Source organism: Mirounga angustirostris, unplaced genomic scaffold (assembly GCF_029215605.1).
Source record: "Mirounga angustirostris isolate CCGP_5_RB_7025 unplaced genomic scaffold, mMirAng1.0.hap1 SCAF_11, whole genome shotgun sequence".
NCBI classification, from domain to species: domain Eukaryota; kingdom Metazoa; phylum Chordata; class Mammalia; order Carnivora; family Phocidae; genus Mirounga; species Mirounga angustirostris.
The window spans coordinates 41,061,283-41,089,005 of NW_026991719.1; the positions used below are offsets into that span (position 1 = coordinate 41,061,283).

Below are 27,723 nucleotides of genomic sequence, written 5' to 3' on the forward strand. Positions count from 1 at the left end.
ATTTATATTACTTTGATATGATGCTTTTTGGGAGAGTTGACATTTTTATCACATCTTATCCAAGGACATGGTATATCTGTGTGACTATTTTATATTTGTCAATCTTTTAAATTGTAGAAGTCCAACTCCTTAAATATATTTTATGTATTTCTTGCTGTCATTAGTAATGGGTTTTTCCCCGTTTTCATATGATCATTGCTATTATAGAGGAAAAACTCTCTGCTCTTATAATTTTATCTGGTATCCAGCCCCTTTTCAAATTGCCCTATGAATGCTAGTAGTGTCTGGTTTTTCTATGTATAAAATCATATCATTGGCAAAGAAAGCCACATTGCCAATTTCCTTGCAATATCCATTCTGATTGTTTCATCTTCCATAGTGTGAGCTAGAGCCAGCAAAACAATTTTGAGTTATATTAGACATCCCTATCTTGTTGGTAATTTTAATGGCAATAGCTTCATCGATTTACTTTTTAGCATAGTAGTTCAGGGCTATGTTTTGTAAATTATTTTTGTGATATTTAAGTGATTTACATCTTCCCTAATTTTAGTTGGAGTTGTATTCATAATGTCTCCTGAATTGTGTCAAATGCTTTTCTGGTGTAAGTTAATAGCAGCACCCACCCCCGTTTGTTGATTAATAAATATTATTAATGTTGAACCATCTTCTGGAAAGAAGAGGCCAAGAGCTTCCTGTAGAAGAATTCAAGAGGGAGTTTTCACCCTAAAATGGCAAAATAATTAAAGAGGGCAGAAGAGATACCTTTCATTCAGATTACCAGGTTTCCAGGTTTCCTGCCTCCACAGTCACCCGGCAGGTGCCCATGGACAGGTCCTTCCTCTGTCCACCCCATAGGGCTTTAGCACCATTCGTTGCCCCAATTCTGTCCTCCCTGCCAACCCAGATCCACCTTGAACCTAGAATTGAGGACTAGGCTGGCTAGGTAGGGTGTGAAGCTCCCTGTGGAGCCACCCCGGAGTAAAACACTCCGAGGTCATTAATTTGACTTCAGATATCATGATTGTTTCCATAATCCACCCTAACACTCAGAGTGGGGGTTGCTGAACTTTGTGGTGTAAATGTGGAATGACACTGATGACATGGATACTGTCCTTTTAGGATTTCTTGGTGTCTCTGTGGAGCTGTTGAGGTTTCTCCTTACTGGAGGCTGTGGGATCTTCCATTCATTCTGACCGCAGCCCATATACCGACTCCCCTCCAGCTTTGGAAGGTGGGCTGAGACCCAGGGTGAACATGCCAGCTAATAGGAAATCACCCCAGAGGTTCCCTGCCCTGGTTCCAGGACAGCCTGGCAGATCATTTGAGGTAAGGAGGAGGAGCCTACTTTAAAAGTTTTTTCTTTTATTTCTTTTCTTTCTTTCTTTATTTAAAGATTTTATTTATTTATTTGACAGAGAGAGATAGCGAGAGCAGGAACACAAGCAGGGGGAGCGGGAGAGGGAGAAGCAGGCTTCCCACTGAGCAGGGAGCCCGATGCGGGTCTCGATCCCAGGACCCTGGGATCATGACCCGAGCCGAAGGCAGACGCTTAACGACTGAGCCACCCAGGCGCCCCTCTTTTATTTTTTTAAGATAAATTTTAATTTGGAGATAATTGTAGATTCGAATGCAATGTACCATTTACCCAGTTTCCTCCAACGGGAACATCATGCAAAACCTTGGTACAGTATCACAACCAGGATATTGACATAGGGAACATTTCCAACATGACAAGGACCCCTCATCTTGCCTCTTAATGGACGCAACCACTTCCCTCCTCCCCTGCTCCCTCCTTAACTCCTGGCCATCAGTAATCTATAATTTTGTCATTTCACGCATGACATATAAACGGAATAATACAGTGTATAATCTTTTGGGACTGGCTTTTTTTTACGCAGCGTAATTCTCTGGAGATTCATGCAGATTGTTGAGTATATGACTAGCTTGTTCCTTTTTATTGCTGAACAGTATTCCATGGTATTAATGTACCACAGTTTGCTTAACCAGCCTCTTGTTGAAGGACAATCTTGGCTGTTTCCAGTTTTTGGCTATTATGAATAAAGATGCTATGATTGTGTAAGGATTTTGTATGAGATGAATGCACATGAATGCAATTGCTGGTTTGTATGTTAAGTGCATTTCAAACATTAATTAATTTTTTTAGTACAGCTTTAGATTTATAGAATAATTGAGAAAATGGTACATATAGTTCCATATACCACTCTATATCCCCCCATAGTTTCCCCATGATTAATGTCTTGCATTAGTGTAGTACATTTATTACAATTAACCAATACGGATACCCTATTATTAATTATATTCTACAGTTTATAGTAAGGTTCATTCTTTGTGTTGCACCTTCTTAGGCTTTGACAAATGCATAATGACACATACCTGCCATTACGGTTTCATACAGAACAGTTTCATCTATGCCTTGGCTGTTCATCCTTTCTCTCCCTATGCTTGAACCTCTGGCAACCATGGTTTTTTTTTTTTCAGTTGTCTCTATAGTTTTACCTCTCTTAAGATGTCATATGGTTGGAATCATAGTCTGTAGCCTTTTCAGATTAGCTTCTTTCACTTAGCAGTTTGCATTTCAGCTTCCTCCATGTCTTTTCATGGCTTTATAGCTTATCTGTCTTTATCACTGAATAATATTCCATTGTATGGATGTACCACAATTTGCTTATCCATTCACCTTTTGAAGGACATCTTAGTTGTTCCCACTTTTTGGCAATTATGAATAAAGCTGCTGTGAACATTTATATATAGGTTTTTGTATGGACATACGTTTTCAGTTCACGTGGGTAGATAAGTAGGAGTGCAATTGTGGGTCATCTGGTAAGACTGGCTTTGCAAGAAACTGCCGAACTGTCTTCCACAGTTCTTCACCATTTTGCATTCAGACCAGCAATGAATGGGAACATCCTGTTGCTCCCTATCCTCGTCAGCATTTGGTATTGTTGGGTTTTTGGATTTTAACCATTCTAATAGGTGTATAGTGGTATCTCGTTGTTTTGATTTATAATTCCCTAATGAAAAATGATGTTGAACATAGTTGTACATGTTCATTTGCCATCTGTGTATTTTCTTTGGTCAGCTGTCTATTCAGATCTTTTGTCCTTTTTTTTAAGATTTATTTATTTATTTGAGAGGGGCGTCTGGGTGGCTTAATTGGTTGGGTGTCTGCCTTTGGCTCAGGTCATGATCTCAGGGTTCTGGGATCGCACCCTGTGTCAGGCTCCCTGGTCAGTGGGGAGTCTGCTTCTCCCTCTCCCTCTGCCCCTCCACCCTGCTTGTGTGCTCTCTCTCAAATAAATAAATAAATAAAATCTTCAAAAAATAAGATTTTTTCTTTGAGAGAGAGAGTGCGTGCGCGTGTGCATACATGCACGCAAGTGAGCAAGTGGCGGGGGTAGGGAGGAGCGGAACAAGCAGACTCACACTGAGCATGGAGCCTGACTTGGGGCTTGATCTCACGACCCTGAGAATATGACCTGAGCTGAAAGCAAGAGTCAGATGCTTAACCGACTGAGCTACCCAGGCGCCCCGGGTGTATTTCCTTTCTGTTTGTTCCACTGATATATTTGTCTATTCTTTCACCAATACCATGCTTTTTTTTTTTTTTTTTAAGATTTTACTTATTTATTTGTTAGAGAGAGAGCACAAGCAGGGGGAGCCGCAGGTGAGGGAGAAGCAGACTCCCTGCCGAGCAGGGAGCCCCATGCGGGACTCCATTCCAGGACCCTGGGATCATGATCTGAGCTGAAGGCAGACGCTTAACGACTGAGCCACCCAGGCGCCCCCTCCATGACTTACTTTATAACTGGAAGTTTGTATCTTTTGACTCCCTTCACCCATTTTGCCTAACTCTTACCCCCACATCTGGCAACCACCAATCTATTCTCTGTACTGTGAGCTTGGTTTTTTTTTGTTGTTGTTGTTGTCGTCGTCATTGTTTTTATTTATTTATTTATTTATTTTTAAAAGATTTTATTTCTTTATTTGACAGAGAGAGACACAGCGAGAGAGGGAACACAAGCAGGGGGAATGGGAGAGGGAGAAGCAGGCCTCCTGCTGAGCAGGGAGCCTGATGTGGGGCTCGATCCCAGGACCCTGGGATCATGACCTGAGCTGAAGGCAGATGCTTAACAACTGAGCCACCCAGGTGCCCCATCGTCGTTGTTTTTAGATCCCACATATAAGTGAGATCATATAGTATTTGTCTTTCTCTGACTTATTTCCCTTAGCATAATGCCTTCAAGGTCCATCCATATTCTTGCAAATAGCAAGATTTCCCCGTTCTTTTATGGTTGAATAATATTCTATTGTGTGTGTATACACACACACACACACACACACACACCATATTTTCTCTATCCATTCATCTGTTGATGGACACTTAGGTTGTTTCCACATCTTGGCTATTGCAAATAATGTGGCAATGAACATGGGGTGCATATATTTCTTTGTTAGTTTTTTTTTCCTTTGGATAAATACTCAGAAGTGGAATTGCTGGATGATATGATAGTTCTATACTTAATTTTTTGAGGAACCTTCATACTGTTTTCCATAGTGGCTGTACCAGTTGCTATTCCCATCAACAGTGCACAAGGGTTCCCTTTTCTTTACATCCTCACTAACTTGTCTTTTTGATACTAGCCATTCTAACAGGTGTGGGGTGATACCTTACTTTGGTTTTGCTTTGCATTTCTCCAATGATTAGGTTAGTGATTTTTTTTTAAGTAGGCTCCACACTCAATGTGGGGCTTGAACTCACAAACCCTGAGATCAAGAGTCGCATGCTCTACTGACTGAGCCAGCCAGGTATCCCTAAATTAGTGATGCTGAGGATCTTTTCATGTACCTGTTGGCCATCTGCATGTCTTCTTTGAAAAGCCGTCTATTCAGATCCTCTGCCCATTTTTTTTAAAAAAGATTTTATTTATTTATTTGAGAGAGCGAGAGAGAGAGCATGAACGGTGGGGAAGGGCAGAGGGAGAGAAAGAAGCAGGCTCCCTACTGAGCAGGGAGCCCAACACGGAACTCAGTCCCAGGATCCTGGGATCATGACCTGAGCCAAAGGCAGATGCTTAACCGACTGAGCCACTCAGATTGTTTTTTGCTATTGAGTTATATGGATTTTTTAAAATATATTTTGGATATTAGCCTCTTATCAGATACATGATTTACAAATATTTTCTACCCTTCTGTAGGTTGTCTTTTCATTGATGGTTGATGGTTTCCTTTGCTGTGCAGAAGCTTTTTAGTTTGATGTAGTTCTACTTGTTTATTTTTGCTTTTGTTGCCTTTGTTTTTGGTGTCAAATGCAAAAAATTATCACCAAGACTAATGTCAGAGAGCTTACTGCCTATATTTTCTTGGAGTTTTATGGTTTCAGGTCTTAGGTTCAAGTCTTTAATCCATTTTGAGTTAATTTTCGTGTATGGTGTAAGATAGTGGTCCCCAGTTTCATTTTTCTGCATGTGGCTGTCCAATTTTTCCAACACCATTTATTGAAGAGACTGTCCTTTCTTCATTGAATATTCTTAGGTCCTTTGTCATAAATTAATTGGCCATATATGCATGGGTTTATTTCTGAGCTCTGTTTTGTTCCATTGATCTATGTGTCTGTTTTTATGCCAATACCATACTGTTTTGATTACTACAGCTTTGTATGATAGTTTAAAATCAGAGAGCATGATGCCTCCAGCATTGTTCTTTTTTCTCAAGATTGCTCGTGTGTTGTAGTTATTAATTTACAAGTTTTGTACATGTTTTGTTAGATTTATACTTAAGTATTTCATATTTCCAAGTGATTATGAATGATTTTATATTTTTTATTTTGGAGTCCACATTTTCATTGCTAACATAGAAATACAGTGGGTTTTTGTATTGGATCTTGTTTCCCATGACTTTCAATTATTAGTTCTAGGAGATTTTTCATTTTTTGGATATTTTTTTGTGATTTTCTCCGTAGACAATCAGGTCATCTATAAATAGGGACATTTTTATTTTTTCTTCTTTGTTCTGTATACCTTTCATTTCCATTTCTTGCCTTATTGCACATTATTAGAACTTTTAGCACTATGTTGAATAAGGATTGTGAGAATGGACATTCTTGCCTTGCTGTTAATCTTGTCATTCACCATTAAGTATAATGTCAGCTGTAGTTTTGGTTTAGATGCTTTTTATCAAATTGAAGAAGTTCCTGTCTATTCCTATTTCTATTCATATTTTTTGCAGAATGAGTGTTGAGTTTTGTCAACTGTTTTTTTTTTTTTTACATTGGTTGATATGATCATGTGATTTTAAAAATCCTTTTAATGTGGTGAATCACATGGATTGATTTTTTAATATAGAACCTGTCTTGCATTCCTGGAATAAACCCCAGTTGGTCATGGTGTATAATTCTTTTAATATCTTGCTGAATTACATTTGCTAATATTTTGTCAAGAATTTTTGCCTATATATTCATGAGTGATATTGGTGTGTAGTTTTCTGTTTTATACTGTGTTTGTCTGATTTTGTAATCAGGGAATGAATTAGTTTCATGTGGCAGTGGCAACAAATGACCACAAACTTGGTGACTTAAAACAACAGAAATTTATTCTCTCATAGTTCTGGAGGCCTTAAGTCCAAAAAGAAGTATCACTGGACCAAAATCAAGGTTTCGGTGGGGCTGTACTCCCTCCAGAGCCTTCAGGGGAGAACCTATTCCTTGCCTCTTCTAGCTCCTGGGGGCTGCAGTTATTCCTTGGCTTCATCATTCCATTCTTACGGTGAGCATCTTCAGATCTGTTCTGTCTTCACGTCACTGCCTTCTGAGTGTGTGTGTGTCAAATTTTCTTTTACCTCCCTCTTACTGGGATACATGTGATTGCATTGAGGACCCACCTGGGTAATTCAGGATACTCCTCTCATCTCAAGATCCTTAATCCCATCTGCAAAGACCATTTTGTTCTTGCCATATAAAGGTGATATTCACAGGTTGCCAAGATTAGGATGTGGATATCTTTGGGGGGCCCTTTTTAGCCTATCACAGGCAAATACTAGCTTTATAGAATGAATTAGAGTTACGTCCTCTTCTTTTTCCTGTAAGAGGTTTTGTAATTGGTGTTAATTCTTTAAAAGAATTTGGTAAAATTCTGGGGCGCCTGGGTGGCTCAGTCATTAAGTGTCTGCCTTCGCCTCAGGTCATGATCTCAGGGTCCTGGGATCAAGCCCCGCATAGGGCTCCCTGCTCTGCGGGAAGCCTGCTTCTCCCTCTCCCACTCCCCCTGCTTGCTTTCCTGCTCTCGCTCTCTCTCTCTCTGTCAAATGAATAAATAAAATCTTAAAAAAAAAGAAGGATTTGGTAAAATTCTCCAGGAAAACCAGCTGGGCCAGAGCTTGATTGATTGATTGATTTCTTTCTTTTTTGGTGAGTTTTAAATTATGTGGTAGTTGGTGTTTTTTTTTAAGAATTAGTCTAGGGCTCCTGGGTGGCTCAGTTGGTTGAGCGACTGCCTTTGGCTCAGGTCATGATCCTGGAGTCCTGGGATGGGGTCTGCATCGGGCTCCCTGCTCAGCAGGGAGTTTGCTTCTCCCTCTGACCTCCCCTCTCTCACGCTCTCTCTCTTTCAAATAAATAAATAAAATCTTAAAAAAAAAAAAAGAATTAGTCTATTTCGGGGCACCTGGGTGGCTTAGTCCATTAAGCGTCTGGTCTGCCTTCAGCTCAGTTCATGATCCCAGGGTCCTGGGATCGAGCCCCTCATCGGGCTCCCTGCTCAGCGGGAAGCCTGCTTCTCCCCCTCCAGCTTCCCCCTCTTGTGCACACTCTCTCTCTGTCAAAAAAAAAAAAATCTTAAAAAAAAAAGAATTCGTCCATTTCATGGGGTGCTTGGGTTAAGCATCTGCCTTCATTCGGGTCATGATCCCGGAGTCCTGGGATCGAGCCCCAAGTCGGGCTCCCTGCTCAGTGGGGAGCCTGCTTCTCCCTCTCCCTCTGCCGTTCCCCCTGTGCTTGTGCTCTCTCACTCTCGCTCTCTCCTAAATAAATAAATAATTAAATAAAATCTTTAAAAAAATTAGTCCAGGGGCGCCTGGGTGGCTCAGTTGGTTAAGCGACTGCCTTCAGCTCAGGTCATGATCCCAGAGTCCTGGGATCGAGCCCCACATCCGGCTCCCGGCTCCGCGGGAAGCCTGCTTCTCCCTCTCCCTCTCCCCCTGCTTGTGTTCCTGCTCTCGCTGTCTCTGTCTCTGTCAAATAAATAAATAAAATCTTTAAAAAAAAATTTTTTTAAAAAATAAAAAAATCAGTCCATTTCATCTAAGTTATCAAATGGATATATGAAGAATTGTTTATATTTGCTTTAGTATCCTTTTGGTGTCTGCAGGGGCTGTAGTGATATCCTTTGTTTCATTCCTGATATTGGTAATTTGTGTGTTCTCTTTTTTTCAGTCTTGCCAAAAGTTTGTCAATTTTATTGATCCTTTCAAAGAACCACCATCTTTGTTTCTTTGATTTTTATCTATTATTTTTCTGTTTTCAACTTCATTGATTTCTGCTCTTTTCTGTTTCCTTCCTTCTGCTTGCTCTGGGTTTATTTTGGTTCTTTGAAAAATTTAAAATATAGGGGCGCCTGGGTGGCTCAGTCGGTTAAGCGTCTGCCTTCCACTTGGGTCGTGATCCCAGGGTCCGTGGGATCGAGCCCCACGTCCGGCTCCTTGCTCAGCAGGGAGTCTGCTTCTCCCTCTTCCTCTGCCCGTCCCCCTGCTCATGCTTGCTCTCTCTCGTTCTCTCTCTCTCTGTCAAATAAATAAATAAATTCTTTAAAAATACTAAAATATAATTGATATATAACATTGTGCAAGTTTAAGGTGTACACCATGTTGGTTTGATACCTTTATACATCGCAATATGATTACCACTGTAGTGTTTGCTAACATCTCTATCACATCATATTATTATCATTTCTTTTTTGTGGTCGGAACAGTTTAGGTCTAGTTTATTAACAGCTTTGAAGATTATAATATTGTATCTCATAATCAACTTGCTGTGCATTAGCTCTCCAGTACTTATTTATCTACTACTTTGAAGTTTGTACCCTTAAACAACATTATCTTCAATATGGTCTTTTTTTTCCTAAGTTTTTGAGGTGGGACCTTAGATTTTTTATTTGAGACTTTCCTCTTCCAAGCGTATGCATTTAGTGCTATATACTTTTCTCTCAGCACTGCTTTAGATGTGTTCCACGAATTGTAAATGTTGTATTTTCATTTTCATTCAGTTCGTTGTATTTTTTTATTTCCTTTGAGACTTCCTCTTTGAACCATAGATTATTAGAAATGTGTTATTTAGTTTCCAAGTGTTTGGAGATTCTCTTATTGTTCTGTTATTGATTTCTTTTTTTTTTTTTTAAGATCTTATTTATTTATTTGTCAGAGAGAGAGTGCAAGAGAGCACAAGCAGGGGGAGTGGCAGACAGAAGGAGAAGCAGGCTCCCTGCTGAGCAAGGAGCCTGATGTGGGATTCGATTCTAGGACCCTGGGATGATGAGCTGAGCTGAAGGCAGATGCTTAACTGACTGAGCCACCCAGGCGCCCCTTGATTTATTTATTTATTTTAAAGATTTTATTTATTTATTTGACAGAGAGAGACACAGCCAGAGAGGGAACGCAAGCAGGGGGAGTGGGAGAGGGAGAAGCAGGCTTCCCACGAAGCAGGGAGCCCGATGCGGGGCTCTATCCCAGGACCCTGGGATCATGACCTAAGCTGAAGGCAGATGCTTAATGACTGAGCCACCCAGGTGCCCCCTCCTTGATTTCTTTTCTTAATAAAGATTTTATTTATTTATTTGAGAGAGAGAGAGTACGAATGGGGAGAGGGGCAGAGGGAGAAGGAGAGGGAAAAGCAGACTCCCCTCTGAGTGCGGAGCCCAATGCAGCTCGATCCCAGAACCCTGAGATCATGACCTGAGCTGAAGTCAGACGGTTAATGGACTGAGTCACCCAGGCACCCCCCTGTTACTGATTTCTAGTTTCATTCCAGGGGGGTCATGGAAAATTGCTCATTTTCTATTTAGTTGTTCTGTGAATTGAAAGAAGGGGCATTGAAGTTTCCAACTATAATTTGCCTTTTTAAAAAAAGATTTATTTAATTTTAGCCAGAGAAAGCGTGTACATGCACCAGTGGGCTGAGGGGCAGAGGGGGAGGGAGAGGGAGAGAAGCAGACTCCCTGCTGAGCACGGAGCCCACCAACAACGTGGGGCTCGATCTCATAACCCTGTAATCATGACCTGAGCCAAAATCGAGAGTCGGTCCCTCAACTGACTGAGCCACCCATGGGCCCCTAATTTGTCTTTTTTTCCCCCCAGTTTTATTAGCTTTTTCTTTTATGTTTGCTGCATACACATTTAGGATTGATTTGTCTTTTTTTTTTTTTTATCGTTAGATGTCTTCTCTCTATCTCTGGTAATTTTTTTCTCTGAAGTCTACTTTATCTGATATTAATATAGCTACTTTTGCTTTCTTTTTTTCCAGCTTTATTGAGGTATAATTAACAACATTTCTGCTTTCTTTTGATGAATTTTTGCATGATCTGTCTTTTTCCATACTTTTACCTTCAACCTCCCTATATTGCTGTATTTGAAGTGACATCCTTTTAGATGCCATACACTTGGGTGATGTTTTTAATTTTTTCTACCAATTTCTGTCTTTGTTTAAAAAAAGATTTTATTTATTTATTTGACTGAAGGACAGCGAGAGAGGGAACACAAGCAGGGGGAGTGGGTGAGGGAGAAGCAGGCTCTCCACTGAGCAGGAAGCCCGATGTGGGGCTCGATCCCAGGACCCCGGGATCATGACCTGAGCCGAAGGCAGACACTTAATGACTGAGCCACCCAGGCACCCCTACCAATTTCTGTCTTTTAATTGGTGCAGTTAGACCATTTACATTTATTTTACTTTTTATTTTGTTATTTTTTAAAAGATTTATTTCTCTGAGACAGAAAGCGTGTTCGAGCATGCATGTGCACACAAGCAGGGGAGGGGCAGAGGGAGTGGGAGAGAATCTCAAGCAGACTCCCCACTGAGTATGTAGCCTGATGCAGGGCTCGATCCCACCACCCCGAGATCATGACCTGAGCTGAAACCAAGAGTCGGAGCCTCAACCGACTGAGCCACGCAAGCACCCCTAGACCATTTACATTTAATGTAATTAATGATCTATTAGGCCCTATGTCTACATTTTATTTTTTCTTCTCTGTTTGTTCTCTCTTTCATTTTCTGTTTTATTTTTCCCTATCTTCCTGTCAGTCACTTGAACATTTTTTAGAATTACATTTTGATTTACCTATAGTGTTTATGAGTGTATCTCTTTGTATAGCTCTTTATTTATTTATTTTTTTTATTAAGTAAGTCTACCCCCACTGTGGGGTCAAACTCACGACCCTGAGATCAAGAGTCGTATGCTCCACTGACTGAGCCAGCCTGGTTACTCTGTATAGTTTTCATATATTATTTTTTTATTTTCTATTTTTAAAAAAATTTTATTTTTAAGTAATCTCCACACCCAACATGGGGCTCAAACTCAGAACCCCGAGATCAAGAATCGTATGCTCCACTGACTGAGCCAGCCAGGTGCCCCCTGTAAAGCTTTTTAAATGGTTGCTCTAGGTACTGCATCATTTTACATAACTTGTGTATGTCTGTTACTGTCATCATTTTGCCACTTTGAGTGAAATGTAGAAACCTTGCCACCCTTTAATCCTCTTTGCTGTCCCCTGTTTATAATTGTCTTAAATATTTCTTTTATTTTTTAAAAAAGATTTTATTTATTTGTCAGAGAGAGTGCGCACAAGCAGGGGGTGCAGAGGGGACAGAGGGAGAGGGAGAAGCAGACTCTCCGCCAAGGAGGAAGCCCGACATGGGACTCAATCCCAGGACCCTGGGATCATGACCTGAGCCGAAAGCAGACGCTTAACCAGCTGAGCCACCCAGGCGCCCCTTGTCTTAACTGTTTCATCTACATGTATTTAGAACCTCTTCAAATAGTGTTATCATTTTGCTTCAACAGTCAAATAATTTGGAAACCTCAAGAAGAGAAGGAAAGTCTATTGTATTTATGCATATTTTTGTTTCCCGTGTTCTTTCTTCCTTTATGGTGTTCCAAGATTCCTTCTTTTAGCTTTCATTTTCTGTTTAGGGAACTTCCTTTAGCCATTCTTTAGGGTAGTTTTGCTGGGCACAAATTCTGTTAGTTTTTGTTTTTTTTTTCATCTGAGAATGTCTCGATTTCTCCTTCATTCCTGAAGGATATTTTCATTGTTGACAGTTCTTTTCTTTCAGCTGAAAAATGTTGTGCTACCTCCTATGGCCTCTATGGTTTCTTTCTTTCTGTTTTTTTAAAGATTTTATTTATTCATTTGAGACACAGAGAGAGAGAGAGAAAGCGCATAAGCAGGGAGAGAGGCAGAGGGAGAGGGAGAAGCAGTCTCCCCACTGATCAGGGAGCCCGATGCAGGGCTCGATCCCAAGACCCCAGGATCATGACCTAAGCTGAAGGCAGACCCTTAACCATCTGAGCCACCCAGGCGCCCCGGCCTCTATGGTTTCTGATGTGAAATCTGCTTCACTCAAGTTGTTTCTGTAGGTAAGGTGTCATTTCTCTCGCATGGCTTTCCATGTATATATTTTTAATCTTTAGTTTTCAAAAGCTTAACAGTACGTCTTGGTGTGGATTTCTTTGGTTTTATCCTGTTCGTGGTTTGTTCTGCTTCTAAAGTCTGTAAATTTATTTTTATTTATTTATTATTATTTTTTAAGATTTCATTTTTAAGTAATTTCTACACCCAACATGGGGCTCGAACTCACAACCCCGAGATCAAGAGTTGCATGCTCTTCTGACTAAGCCAGCCAGGTGCCCCTGTAAATTTATGTTTTGCCAAATTGGGACATTTTTAGCCATTATTTCTTCATGTACTTTTTTCCCCCCCTCTTTTAAAAAAAATTAAAGTTAGTTAACATATAGTGTATTATTAGGTTCAGGGTAAAGTTAAGTAATTAATCAGTTCTGTATAACACCCAGTGCTCATTTCATCAATTGCCCTCCTTAATTACCTAATTACCCAATCCCCCTACCCACCTCCTCTCCAGCAACCCTCAATTTGTTCCCTCTAGTTAAGAGTCTCTTACAATTTGTCTCTCTCTATATTTTTATCTTACTTTTCCTTTCCTTATGTTCATCTGTTTTGTTTCTTAAATTCCACATATGAGTGAAATCATATGGTACTTGTCTTTCACTGACTTATTTTGCTTAGCATAATACACTCTAGCTCTATCCAGGTCATTGCAAATGGCAAGATTTCATTCTTTTTGATGCCTGAGTAATATTCTATTGTGTGTATACACACACACACACACACACACACACCCACCCACATTTTCTTTATCCATTCATCCATCAGTGGATATCTGGGCTCTTTCCATATTTTGGCAATTGTGGACATTGCTGCTATAAACATTGGGGTGCATGTGCCCCTTCAATTCACTATTTTTGTATCCTTTGGATAAATACCTGGTAGTGCAATTGCTGGGTCATAGGATAGTTCTATTTTTAACTTTTTGGGGAGCCTCCATAGTGTTTTCCAGAGTGGCTGCACCAGCTTGCATTCCCACCAACAGTGTAAGAGGGTTCCCCTTTGTCCACATCCTCGCCAACATCTGTTGTTTCCTGAGTAGTTAATTTAAGGCCTATTTCTTTTCTCCTTCCTGTTTTTTTGACGGCATGATATTGGTTCTTTTGTTGTAGATCCTTGAGGCACTCCCGCCTGCCCCCAGGTCAGTTTTGTCTCTGCTATTTGGATTGAGTAATTTCTGTTCCCTCTGTTCTGTTTTTGGGGCCATCCCTTGAGTTTTTTTAATTTTAGTTACTGCATTTTTCAGGTCTAAAATTTCCATTTGGGTCTTCCTTATGTCTTCTGTTTTCTTCCTGAGACAGGCTCATTGAAGCATTTTTGTGATGGCTGATTCAAAGTTTTTGTTGGATAATTTTGTTATCTCAGTCTTGATACCAATTGACTTTTTTTCATTCAGTTTGAGATTTTTCTGGTTTTTGATATGAGTGATTATCTATTGAAACCTAGACAGTTTTTGATACTGTGTTAGGAGAATCTTGTTCTTATTTAAAGTGTTGTAGCTGGCTTCCTCTAATTTTAATACAGCTGGGGAAGAAAGGGTATCATCTCATTACTGCCATGTCAGGGAATAAGTCCAGGTTTTGCATTTGGCTTCCCTTGAACCCAAGATGGAGAGCTTGTTACTTCTGGCGGGGGGTGGAGTTCTAACTTTCCGTTGTGTCTTCCCTGAAAGCTTCCTGGGTGGGAGAGTGTTCACCTCCTTAGCAGTGGTGAGAGTCGTGACTCTCCACTAGACCTTCTCTGATACTACTCCAGCAGGATGGAGGAAGGATGCCTCATTACTGCTGAAGTCTAGTCTCCCCATGGTTTCTCCCCTGATAGCACTGAGTGAGGAGTCTCATTACTGCCCAAGAGAGATGAGCCTTAGCTCCCTACTTTGTCTTTTTTGATACCACCCCAGTGTTGTAGGGGGTATAGCACTTTGTTAGAGCCAGACAGAAGTGGAGGTGTATGCTCCCCACTTGGCTTTTGCTGATGGGATGGAGTTGAGACCCACAGGTTTTTTTGTTTTTGTTTTTTCCATGCTACTTGGCTGGAATAAGGTGGTTATCATTTTTAAGTTTTCTTGCTAGGTTGTCCCTTTTCTGGTCCTTTGACCAGTTAAAGCAAACTTTCTTAGAGCTGTTTTCGTCTACCCATTGGCATTTTTGGTTTGCTAGCTTCTCCAGCACATAGTCTTGGATATATGAGGTAAAGAGAAAACTCAAGGGAATCACTGCTATGTGTGTTTTAAAGTCCCCTGCTGATCTGCCTTATCTCCAAGTGGCACAGTCTTCTCCATTTTACTTTATTTTTTAAATTAAATGTATTTTATTATGACCCAGATATGGAGGAGCATCACAGGTAGGAAAGAATATTGTTTTTGACTACTAAAATATATTTTATTTATTTAACTTTTTAATTTGACTGTAGTTGCAAACAATGTTACATAAGTTTTAGGTGTACAACATAGTGGTTTGAGAAGCTTACACATTATGTGATGTTCACCACAAGTGTAGCTACCATTATGCTGTGCCTTTTCCTCCCATGACTTACTCATTTCATAACTGGAGGCCTGTATCTCCCACTCCCCTTCACCCATGTTGCCCATCCCCCACCCCCTCCCTTTGGCAACCATCAGTTTGTTTTCTTTTTTTTTTTTTTCTTTTCTCATCAGTTTGTTTTCTGTATGTGTGTGATTCTGCTCTTTTTTTTTTTTTTTTTTTTTTTTTTTTTTTTTTTTTTTTAAAGATTTTATTTATTTATTTTAGAGACAGAGCACAAGAGGGGGGAGCGGGAGAGGGAGAAGCAGACTCCCTGCCGAGCAGGGAGCCCGATGCGGGACTCGATCCCGGGACTCCAGGATCATGACCTGAGCCGAAGGCAGTCGCTTAACCAACTGAGCCACCCAGGCGCCCCTGCTCTTTTTTTTTATTCACTTGTTTTTGTTTTTTTTTTTTTTTAGATCCCACATATGAGTGAAATCATACAATATTTGTTTTATATTATTTTATATATAATTTATATTATACATATAATATATATAATATTAATAATATATAATTTATATTATATTATTAATAAGTGTTTTCATTTTCTTCGGGTAAATACCCAGTAGTGGAATTACTGGATCCTATGGCATTTCTATTTCAAAAAAATTTTTTCTAGGGGCGCCTAGGTGGCTCAGTTGGTTAAGTGCCTGCCTTTGGCTTGGGTCATGATCCTGGGGTCCTGGGATCAAGCCCCGCATTGGGCTCCCTGCTCAGTGGGGAGCCTGCTTCTCCCTCTCCCACTCCCCCTGCTTGTGTGCTCTCTTCCAAATAAATAAATAAAATCTTTAAAAAAAAAAATTTTTTTTTTTCTAATTAGGCTCCATGCTCAATGTGGGGGTTGAACTCATGACCCTGAGGTCAAGAGTTACATGCTGGGGTGCCTGGGTGGCTCAGTCGGTTAAGTGTCTGCCTTCAGCTCAGGTAATGACCCCGGGGTTCTGGGATCAAGTCCCTCATCGGGCTCCCTGCTCAGTGGGGAGCCTGCTTCTCCCTCTCCTGCTCCCCCTGCTTGTGCTCTCTCTCTCTGTCAAATAAATAAATAAAAAATCTTAAAAAAATACAGAGCTCATTTTCATTTCAGATTAAAATTACAGAACTTTTACTTCTTCGACATTTATTTATGTATCTGTTTTGGTGGAGGGGTCATAATGACATTAACATAATTTATTGGTTTATCCTATAATACGGACAATAATGGGAGGATAAAGTAAAACTAATAAGAGTGGTTGCCTTTTCTAAAAAAAAAAAAAAAGAAACTTTGGGAGTGTTACATAAATATTTTTCCGTGTCCAGAGATCATTTTCTACATAATTTTAATGGTTACATAGCATTTCATCCTTTGAGCGTTTGCAGTAGCAGTAAGTTTTCATTAAAATTGACCCTTTGGGGGCGCCTGGGTGGCTCAGTTGGTTAAGCAACTGCCTTCGGCTCAGGTCATGATCCTGGAGTCCCGGGATCGAGTCCCACATCGGGCTCCCTGCTCGGCGGGGGGTCTGCTTCTCCCTCTCCCACTCCCCCTGCTTGTGTTCCCTCTCTCGCTGTGTCTTTCTCTGTCAAATAAATAAATAAAATCTTAAAAAAAAAAAATTTGACCCTTTGGTGGTGAAATTCTCAACTTAACGTCTTTATGCACATCCATGATTATTTGTTAAAGACATTTTTCTAGAAATGGAATTTTTGTGTCACAGGAGAAGGATCATTAAGTTGTAAGGAATTCAGTGGATGTCAGTGAAATGTCTTCCTCTTGATACTCTACATGGTCATACTATTTGGAGGCTGATGATTTTGGGTCATGCATAGGCAACTTTTTCCTTATTAGCACTCCACCCCACCCCAACTCTTCCTTCCCAGATCTCCCAAAGAAGAGTTAGAAATGACCACATCCTCAGTCAGTTTTTATTTGTTCATTTATTTACTTGTTGCTTTTGTTTTCCTGTGGTTTTTAGGAAGCTTCTAAGTATAAGTAGATGAGTATTAGGATAAAGAAGGGAGTAAAAAGAAGAAAATATCAACGTAAGTTTTAGAATATAGGCATGCTGGTAGACAGTACTACACAGCTAGATACTTTGAAGTCCAGATTGATCTCTGATATTTTGGGAAGACATAACAGAGTAAGAAGTGCAATGAGACACATGAATTACAATATCTCCATAAAGAAATCAATAACTCCTCTATAGTACAGATTTCCTGATACTTGAGGGTCAAGAAATCTTTTGATAGATCTTCGTATGGATGATGCAAATGATACCTTCAATTACAACCTTGCCATAAATGCTATCACAGTTCTTCTGTAGCTGTTTTTCTTTTTGAAAAAAATTTTCATTCAGTTTTTATGATTAAAAACTACAAGATTTTGCTTGTAGTTGTTGAGTGATAAGAGAAAGGCTAAAACATAGATTATCATCTGATTGGTTAATTAAAATGCATCTGATCCAGAGTCAGGTTACTCAGCAATATACCAGTTACTTTTTTTTTTTTTTATAAGATTTTATTTATTTGACAGAGAGAGAGACAGCGAGAGAGGGAACGCAAGCAGGGCGAGTGGGAGATGGAGAAGCAGGCTTCCTGTGGAGCAGGGAGCCCGACGCGGGGCTCAATTCCAGGATCACAACCTGAGCCGAAGGCAGACACCCAACGACTGAGCCACCCAAACACCCCAATATACCAGTTACTTTGTGTGGGCTTAAGAGTTTTAGAAGAAAATACTTCTAAGCAAAACATGCCATCTAACAGCATACTGATACTGGGTGTATGAAATACTACATAAGAAAGCTGATGGGGGGAACCTGAGTGGCTCAGTCGGTTAAGCATCTGCCTTCAGCTTAGGTCATGATCTCAGGGTCCTGGGATCGAGCCCTGCATTGGGCTCCCTGCTCAGTGGGGAGCCTGCTTCTTCCTTTCCCTCTGTAGTTCCCCTTGCTTGTGCTCTCTCACACACTCTTTCTCTCAAATAAATAAATAAAATGAAATAAAAATTAAAAAAAAAAAAAAAGCTGATGGAAGGGGTGGCTCCTGGGCGGCTCAGTCGGTTAAGTGGCTGCCTTTGGCTCAGGTCATGATCTCAGGGTCCTAGGATCGGGCCCCCTTGTCGAACTCCCTGCTCAGTGGGGAGTCTGCTTCTCCCTTTCCCTCTGCCTCTCCCCGCCGCCCCCCCCCCCCCGCCTTATGCGCGCTCTCTCTCTCTCTGTCTCGCTCATTCACTCTCTCTTTCTCAAATAAATAGATAATAAAATCTTAAAAAAAAAGAAAGCTGATGGAAGTTACTTGTGCCAGACCTTTAGACTCTTTAGGCTTCTGACAGTTGGTTACCATATGCAGGGACTTCCCAACCAGTTAGTTATTTATCTTTTGACTTTTCCAAGTTAGAATGTTCCCCCACCCCAGGCGAATATATAGATTATAGGTTATAGATTCTTTTTTTTAAATTAAAGCATAATTAACATACAATGTTGTATTATTTTCAGGTGTACAACATATTGATTCAGCAATTCTATATATTACTCAGTGTTCACCACGTAAGTGTAGTCGCTACCTGTCACCACATGTTATTACAGTATTATTAACTATGTTCCCTATGCTGTTCTTCCCTTTTTTTTTTTAAGATTTATTTATTTATTTGAGAGAGAGTGAGTGTGCATGCGAACAGGGGGAGGGGCAGAGGGAGAGGGACAGAAAGAATCCCAAGCAGACTCTGCGCTGAGTGCAGAGCCCGACACAGGGCTCTATCTCATGACCCTGAGATCATGACCTGAGCTGAAATCAAGAGTCGGACACTTAACCGACTGAACCACCCAGGTGCCCCCCTATGCTATACTTCTCATTTGTGTGACTTACTTATTTTATAATTGGAAGTTTTTACCTCTTAATCCCCTTTATCTATTTTGCTCATTCCCCCATCCACCTACACTCTGGCAACCACCAGTTTGTTCTCTGTGTTTGTGAGTCTGTTTGTTTTGTTTTTTAGATTCCATGTATAAGTGAAATCATATGGTACTTGTCTTTCTCTGTCTGATTTATTTCGCTTAGCATAATACCTTCTAGGTCCATCTGTGTTGTCATAGATGGAAAGATCTCATTTTTTCTTATGGCCAAGCAATATTCCATTGTGTATATATATCTTCTTTATCCATTCATCTATGGATGGACGCTTGGGTTGCTTCCATATCTTGGCTAGTGTAAATAATGCTGCAATAAACATAAGGGTGCAGATATCTTTTCAAATTAGTGTTTTCATTTTCTTTGGGTAAATACCCAGTAGTGGAATTACTAGATCATATGGTATTTCTATTTCTAATTTTTTAAAGTATCTCCATACTGTTTTCCACAGTGTGTGGTTGTACCAATTTACATTCCCATTAATGGTGCACTAGGGTTTCTTTTTCCGTATCCTTGCCAACACTTGTTATTTCTTTTCTTTTAGATACTAGCCATTCTCACTGTTGTGAGGTGATAACTCATTGTGGTTTTGATTTGCAGTTCCCTGATGATGAGTGATGTTGAGCATCTTTTCATGTGTCTGTTGGCTATTTGTCTGTTTTCTTTGGAAAAATGTCTATTTAGGTTCTCTGCCCATTTTTTATTTTTATTTTTTAAAGATTTATTTGAGGGGCGCCTGGGTGACTCAGTTGGTTAGGCGACTGCCTTCGGCTCAGGTCATGATTCTGGAGTCCCAGGATCGAGTCCCACATCGGGCTCCCTGCTCAGCAGGGAGTCTGCTTCTCCCTCTGACCCTCCCCCCTCTCATGCTCTCTCTATCTCATTCTCTCTCTCAAATAAATAAATAAAATCTTAAAAAAAAAAAAAAAAGAACAGGCTTCGAGAACGAAGAAAGAAATGAAAGCTTGCCAAGGAGAGAGCTGGACTTTGCAAGTTACCTGACCTTAAACATGCTGAAGCTGTTTAGAAATTCTTCCTTGAGGGGCGCCTGGGTGGCTCAGTTGGTTAAGCGACTGCCTTCGGCTCAGGTCATGATCCTGGAGTCCCACATCGGGCTCCCTGCTCAGCAGGGAGTCTGCTTCTCCCTCTGACCCTCCCCCCTCTCATGCTCTCTCTATCTCATTCTCTCTCTCAAATAAATAAATAAAATCTTTAAAAAAAAAAGATTTATATGAGAGAGAGAGAGGACAAGAAGGAAGGGAGAGGGAGAAGCAGGCTCCCTGCTGAGCAAGGAGCCCAACTGGGGGCTCGATCCCAGGACCCTGGGATCATGACCTGAGCCGAAGGCAGTTGCTTTAACCAACTGAGCCACCCAGGCGCCCCATAACGTCCATATTTCTTCTAACAGTCTCTTCAGGGCAGTCTGGGTTTTTTCTGTCAGTTGCCTCAAAATTCTTCTAGCTGCTACACATTAGCCCAAGCCAAAGCCACTTGCACATTTTAGGTATTTATTACAGCAGTACCCGACTTCCCAGTAGGAAAAATTTGTGTTAGTTTCCTTGTTCTGCCATAACTAATGACCATAAACTTGGTGGCTTAAACAACAAAAATTTCTTCTCTCACAGTTCTGGAGGCCAGAAGTCTGAAATCAGGGTGTTGGCAGAGCCATGCTCCCTCTGAAGGCTGTAAGGGAGGACCCTTCCTTGCTTCTTCCACCTTCTTATGGGCATAGGCATTCCTTGGTTTGTGGCTATATCACTATAATCTCTGCTTCTGTCTTTACATGATCCTCTCCTTTGTGTCTGCCTTCTCCTCTTCTGTGTCTTATAAGGATTAAAGGCCCAACTGGGTACTCTGTATCAGTCAGAGTTTTACCCAAGAAATAGAGCCAGTAGGGGATATATATGTGCATGTACTTTATGAGATTTATTGCAAGGAATTGGTTTAAGTGATGGGGTGAGTTGGCTAGACAAGTCCAAAATCCATAGAGTAGGCCAGCAGGAAACTGGCAGGAGCTGACATTGCCATCCACAGGTAGAATTTCTTCCTCAGGGAAACCAGTTTTGCTCTTAAGGCCTTTCAACTGATTGGATAAAACCCACTCCAGATTATCAAGGATTAGTGTTTGATTGAGTAACTGGGGATGATAGCTAGCCCACTTGACACATAAAACTGACCATCACAGTCCACCCCTTGTCAACTTGGCACCCACACGCATCACCTTAAATCATACTCAATCCCCAAATAAAGAGAATAACAGGGTCGTCCTTCTGCCCAACGTGATACAACTATCATGTGTATAACCGAAAACAGGCTAATTATTTCCTCAGAAGATACAAAGTCATTGAGTGATGTTTACTCTTCTCCTTGATATACTGTAACTTAAATACTGTGATGTAAAGCTAACCATTATTAATAGATTTTATGTTGGGGGTGCCTGGGTGGCTCAGTTGGTTAAGCAACTGCCTTCGGCTCAGGTCATGATCCTGGAGTCCCGGGATCGAGTCCCACATCGGGCTCCCTGCTCAGCAGGGAGTCTGCTTCTCCCTCTCCCGCTCCCCCCTCTTGTGCTCTGTCTCTAAAATAAATAAATAAAATCTTTAAAAAAAATAGATTTTATGTTGGATGATAAGAGAGGGCACAAAGCAAAAATGATTATCTTTTTTTTTTTAAAGATTTTATTTATTTATTTGAGAGAGAGAATGAGAGACAGAGAGCATGAGAGGGAAGAGGGTCAGAAGGAGAAGCAGACCCCCCGCTGAGCAGGGAGCCCGATGTGGGACTCGATCCCGGGACTCCAGGATCATGACCTGAGCCGAAGGCAGTCGCTTAACCAACTGAGCCACCCAGGCGCCCACAAAAATGATTATCTTACACACACATTTATAACAAAACGAGGAAGAAATACTTGTAAAAATTATAGTCCTCAGGGCGCCTGCGTGGCTCAGTCGGTTAAGCGTCTGCCTTTTGCTCAGGTTGTGATCCCGGTATCGAGCCCCTGCTTCGGGCTCCTTGCTCAGTGGGGAGTCTGCTTCTCCCTCTGCCCTTCACCCAGCTAGTGCTCTCTCTCTCTCATTCTCTCTCTCAAATAAAATTTTTTTAAAGATTTAATTAATTTATTTGACAGAGCACTGGTGTTTATAAATACATTCTACCACCCATTGCATATTCCCTTTGCCCTCAGTAAGCACCTCAGTTGGTCATGGTTCTTTACTTAGGTGCAGTGACCCAAACCTTCATTCCTGCAGGGTTCAGTTATTAATAGTCTTGCCTGAATGGGGTTGTATAGTTTTCCATTGACTTTAAGCACAGAGCATGATAGTATGCCTTAAGGGGAACCCCCCCTTTTTTTTAAAGTCAGCTCCAAGCCCAGCATGGAGCCCAACATGGGGCGTGAACTCACGACTGTGAGATCAAGACCTGAGCTGAGATCAGGGGTCTGACACTTAACCAACTGAGCCACCACCCAGGTGCCCAAGGGGCCTCCTGTACTTCAGGCATATACTTCCTTACCTCCATTGTGTAGCAGCAGCCCAATTTCTCTTTGGTAGTCAGAATCAGCCACCCTAGCCGACACTGCAACTTCCTTCCTTGCCTGTTGTTGATTCAGAGGCACGAGGAGCCCAGAGCTGCTGGGTGGCCGTCTTAGGTTCCAGTGAAAGAGAATCACTGTTGTGTCTCCTGGTGGAAGTATCCATCCCTTTGTAACTAAGAGCTCTGTACCAGCTGAGCATGAGGTCACATGGATGAGAAGGGACATTTTTGCTAGTTGATCATTGTGGGTAATAGTGGGTGGTGCCATTCCCATTTCCACCTCTTGAGTTCTGGATCCATGACTCCTGTCTATGGGAGAAACAGTGCCGTATATTAGACTGCTGATTCAGAGGCTGTACAGCCTCCTGGAGGACATTGCCTCAGCTCTGCGAGGTATTACCACCTAGTTGGCACTGCAACTGGGTCTTCAAAAGGCCATTCCACCGTTCTATCAAGCCAGCTGCTTTGGGATGGTGAGGAACCTGGTAAGACAAGTGAATTCCGTGAGCGCAGACCCATTGCTGCACTTCGTTTGCTGTGAAGTAAATTTCTTCCTCAGAAACAATGTGGTGTTGAGTACCACAATAGTGCATAAGGCATCATGTAAGTCTATAGATGGTAGTTTTGGGAGAAGCATGGTGTGCAGGAAAGGCAAATCCATATCCAGAGTAACTGTCTGTTCCAGTAACAAGAATGTGCTCCCCTTTCCATGATGGAAGCAGTCCAGTGTAATCAACCTGCCACCAGGTAGCTGGCTGATAACCCCAGAGAATGGTGCCATAATGGAGACTCAGTGTTGATCTCTGTTGCTGGCACCTTGGGCATGCTGCTCTGGTTGTAGCCAGATCAGCCTTGGTGAGTGGAAGTCCATGTTGCTGGGTCTGTACATAGCCCCCATCCCTGTCACCATGATCATTTTGCTCATGAGCCTACTGGACTCCTGTCTTTATTAGTACAAGTTGCAGACGGTTCCAAAATTGTATCCGAGTGTGGATCATAATGGCCAAAGGCATCAAGAGAGCTACAATTCCCTTTTACAAAGATGGCACTGAAGGCGAGTAAGGAAGCCCCTGCCCCTTCCGAAGCTGAAGCCAAAGTGAAGGCTTTGAAGGCCAAGAAAGTAGTGCTGAAAGGCATCCAGTCACAAAAAAAAAAAAAAGATCTGCCTGTCACCTACCTTCGGATGGCCCAAGACACTGCATCTCCGAAGGCGGCCTAGATATCCTCAGAAGAGCACCCCCAGGAGAAACAAGCTTGACCACTATGCCATCATCCAGGTCCCCCTGACCACCAAGTCAGCCATGAAGAAAACAGAAGACAACAGCACACGTGTGTTCATTGTGGATATCAAGGCCAATAAGCACCAGATCACACAGGCTGTGAAGAAGCTCTGTGACATTGATGTGGCCAAGATCAACATCCTGATCAGGCCCAATGCAGAGAAGAAGGCATATTTTTTTTTTTTTTAAGATTTTATTTATTTATTTATTAGAGAGCGAGCGAGCGAGAAACAGCATGAGAGAGGAGAGGGTCAGAGGGAGAAGCAGGCTCCCCGCTGAGCTGGGAGCCCGATGTGGGACTCGATCCCGGGACTCCAGGATCATGACCTGAGCCGAAGGCAGTCGCTTAACCAACTGAGCCACCCAGGCGCCCAAGAAGGCATATGTTTGACTGGCTCCTGACTATGATGCTTTGGATGTTGCCAACAAAAATGGGATCATCTAAACTGAGTCCAGCTGGCTAAATCTAAATATAAGTTTTTTCACCATAAAAGAAAAAGAGAGAGCTACTGCTTTTTGCAATTGAGACAGCTTACTTTTTTTCAGGATCTTATTCAAATATGACCATCTTTGGGTAATTTTATAGATAGGAGCTAGCAATATCCACAGATGTGAAACATGCATCCTGCAAAAATCCAAGTAAACTGATCAGGTGCCGTGTTTTTTGCTTAGTACCAGCAGTTGGCAACAATAGTTTGGGTTTGTTTTGTTTTTTTTTTTTAGATGTTCACTTACTTCAGTAATGCTCCATGTACCACGTTATCACCATGGAATGGAAATTTAGGTTAGACAAGAGAATTTCACAAGTGCAGTAATGTATTCTGGAGTATACCGAAGTTAGTGTATATAGTGTGTGACCAAGCCAGCTTGCTCATGAGTCATTCATCATTTCCATTATAGATAATTTGTTAACATTTATGATTCTTATGGGAAAAATAAACATACTTCATGCATTTAAAAAGTGTTTTTCATTTACCTTTGCATTAGCACTTAAAATACGTATTTCTTTTTTTTATTATGGTTAGCCACTGTATTGCAGGGAGCCTGCTTCTCCTTCTCCCTCTGCCTCTCTCCCTGCTCATGCTCTCTCTCTGTATCTCTTTGTCTCAAATGAATAAATAAAATTTTTAAAAAAAGAACTTATTTCATCAGAAGAGTTTAAGAAGGTAAACATTTTACCACTATCAAGTGCATTTAAAAGTGACGTTTTTGGGTGCTAATTTGACTCCCCTGAATGACCTGGTTAGTGAACTTGTCACTAGTAATTTGGTCACCAGGCAGATGAAGCCTGCAAGAAAGGAAGCCAGTATTCAAATCACCATGTTATTGTCTGACTCACTCTAATGATTTATCTTCAACATGAACATATAACATCAGAATGAGATTTCAACACGACCAAGACAGCATTTCTTCTAAGGTTTAGGCTTTGCCCAGAATTCCTTATACATGAGATAGCCCATAGCAAGAGTCATTGCTCCCATGGCAAAGCCTTGGGCTGCCACACACATGTGGATCAGGTGAACAGACAACATTTTAGTATTTGCCCTGCTCTTCAATTTATATAATCCACACACAATGATTGCCGCAAACCCCGCCATCCCAGTGGGAACACATGGTGCCTCTCTAGCTTTTCGGGTAAGTATAGATCCCTGATCTTCATCATATGAAGGGAAATATCTGTGCCGGTTGACATGGTGACCGCAGAATCCTCCTTTCAGGAAGAAGTGTAAATTCCATCACTCATGCTTTATACAGGGCCTGAGGCCTTCTTACCTTCTGAGAATGACAGGACCTCTCAAGCTCCAGCCAGTTCCTGGCTCTCGCCCATGGTCGCGGTCCAACAGGAGTTCATTTTTTGTTGCCTGGCAATGTCATGGTTAGTTCCAGCCTAGGGTATTCTGATGAGTTTCACCATGTGAGGAGGCCCTTGGATTTTCATTGGATTTTTCAACTTACTCTGTTCATCATGTGTCACTATTGCATGTCAGTCAGTCCTGGCTTGATTTTTAGTTTCTGATCTTATGATATCATCAACGTAGTGTATTATTAGCCTTGGGACCTGCATCAAGTCCAAATCCTTTCAACATAGTTGATTTACAACAGCTGGTGAATTCAGAGAATACCATGGTAGTACTGTACATGTAAATTAGGATCTTTTCCATGTGAAAGCAAAGTGCTGTTTACTCTTTTCCTATATTGAGATAGAGGAACAAGCATTTGCAGGATCAGTCACTGAGAACCAATCTCCTCAGCTTTCTTTATTTTTCCACCATATCAGGAGCTACTGGTGCTATAAGGCTTTACTAATTTATTTAAGCCTTGATAGTCTGCTGTTAGTCTTCCTGTACCATCCACCTTTTTCACAGGTTACACAGGGCTGTTCTAGGAGAATTTGTTGGACTAGCACTCCAGCTTCTAACATGCCATTAATTAAAGCAGTAATCTCTTTTTGTCCCCCACGTATTCTATACTGCTTCAGAATAACAACTTATATAGGCTTGGGCAATTCTGAAGATTCTCATTTATCATGTACAATTAATACTGCCCAAAGGGTGAACTTCCATTCCTTCTGTGTTACCATACTAGACCGAAGAAGTATTCCCTAGTCAGACATAATGTCCAGCTCAGGAATACATTTAGACAGAGATGCAACCACTTCACATAAGGCCCATTCAAACATTCCCATTTTCATCCAACCTTCCACCTTAATTCCATCAACTGTTGTATCCCTATATCCTTCTAATCTAACTATGGCCCCTGTTAGGACTTCACCAGCAGACTTTGGAATCACAGTTCATTATTCTTCCATGACAGAGTCCCAGAGAAGTTTCTTCTCTGCCCTTCTGGCCGTTTTACCCACACGTGCCTATGGCCTTGGGTGCCCAGCTAGGTGTTCAGTCTGGTTGGAGACCAAGATAAACTGTGAGTCCATACTGGTAATAAATGAATGAACAAGGGAAAGGGAAAGTTCTTCCTTAATGTCTAATGCCAAATAATAATGTGGAAAGAATGAGAGTTAGAAAAATAACCATTTTGAAGCCATTGAAGTGGTAACTGAGCCAAGCAAGAATCACTGATGGATGCCAAAGCTATTGGATAAAAATTGAATGACGAACAAAATATTTGCATAGTCTCAAGTTATATCCCCACAGATCTAATTCCATAGGGAAAATTGGTAACTTTATAATGGAGAAACCTGATAGACACCACCCTAACTAAATGACCAGAAATATAAAAATTTTAATTTGAAAATTCCTCATAATCTCACCTTCTGGAGATAATTAGTCTTAACATTTGAGTAAGATCCTTCAGGAACTCTGAAGTTTTTTGGATATGACTATCCAGTTGTTCCAGAGCCGTTTGTTGAGAAGAGTATTCTTTCTCCACTGAATATCCTTGACGCCTTAGACATCAATTGACCATTCATGTGTGGGTCTATTTCTAAATCTTATTTTGTCTCATGTATATCTTTACAAAAATACCATACTGTCTTGAGAACTGTAGCTTTATAAGTCTTAAAATGAAGTAATGTAAGCCCTTTAACTTTTTTCTTCTTTTTCAAAATTGCTTTGGCTATCTAGGTCCTTTCTTTTTTTAAATATGAATTTTAGAATCAGCTTGTCAATTTCTAACTCTTAAATTTCTTTACTGATTGTAATTGGTGTTTGTAATATTGCTATTTTAAGGAACCTACTGAGATTATCTTCTTTGTGCCCTACTACATGGTCAATTTTTGTGAATGTCCTATGTGTGCTTGAGAAAGAGTATATTTTGTATGATCTGTGTGTAATGTTCAATACATATAGATCCAAAAGTTT

General features: G+C 41.0%; 1 protein-coding gene and 1 pseudogene across 6 annotated transcripts in view; both read left to right on the forward strand.

Annotated features, from left to right (window-relative positions):
* The window catches only part of ZNF157 (zinc finger protein 157), a 46,722-nt gene that overhangs the window by 1,019 nt on the left and 17,980 nt on the right, over positions 1 to 27,723 (forward strand). For 3 of the 6 annotated variants that reach the window (XM_045877072.3, XM_045877063.3, XM_064574007.1), the window contains exon 2: positions 1,120 to 1,326. The exons of 2 other annotated variants lie outside the window; for them this stretch is intronic. In XM_045877072.3, the coding sequence (XP_045733028.1) occupies positions 1,255 to 1,326 (72 nt within the window). In that variant the 5' untranslated portion in view covers positions 1,120 to 1,254. Of the gene's footprint in view, positions 1 to 973; positions 1,327 to 27,723 lie in introns of those variants that run through there. One more of the 6 variants, XM_045877054.3, reaches the window with a different exon arrangement.
* On the forward strand, positions 21,982 to 24,454 carry LOC135361926 (large ribosomal subunit protein uL23-like; annotated as a pseudogene).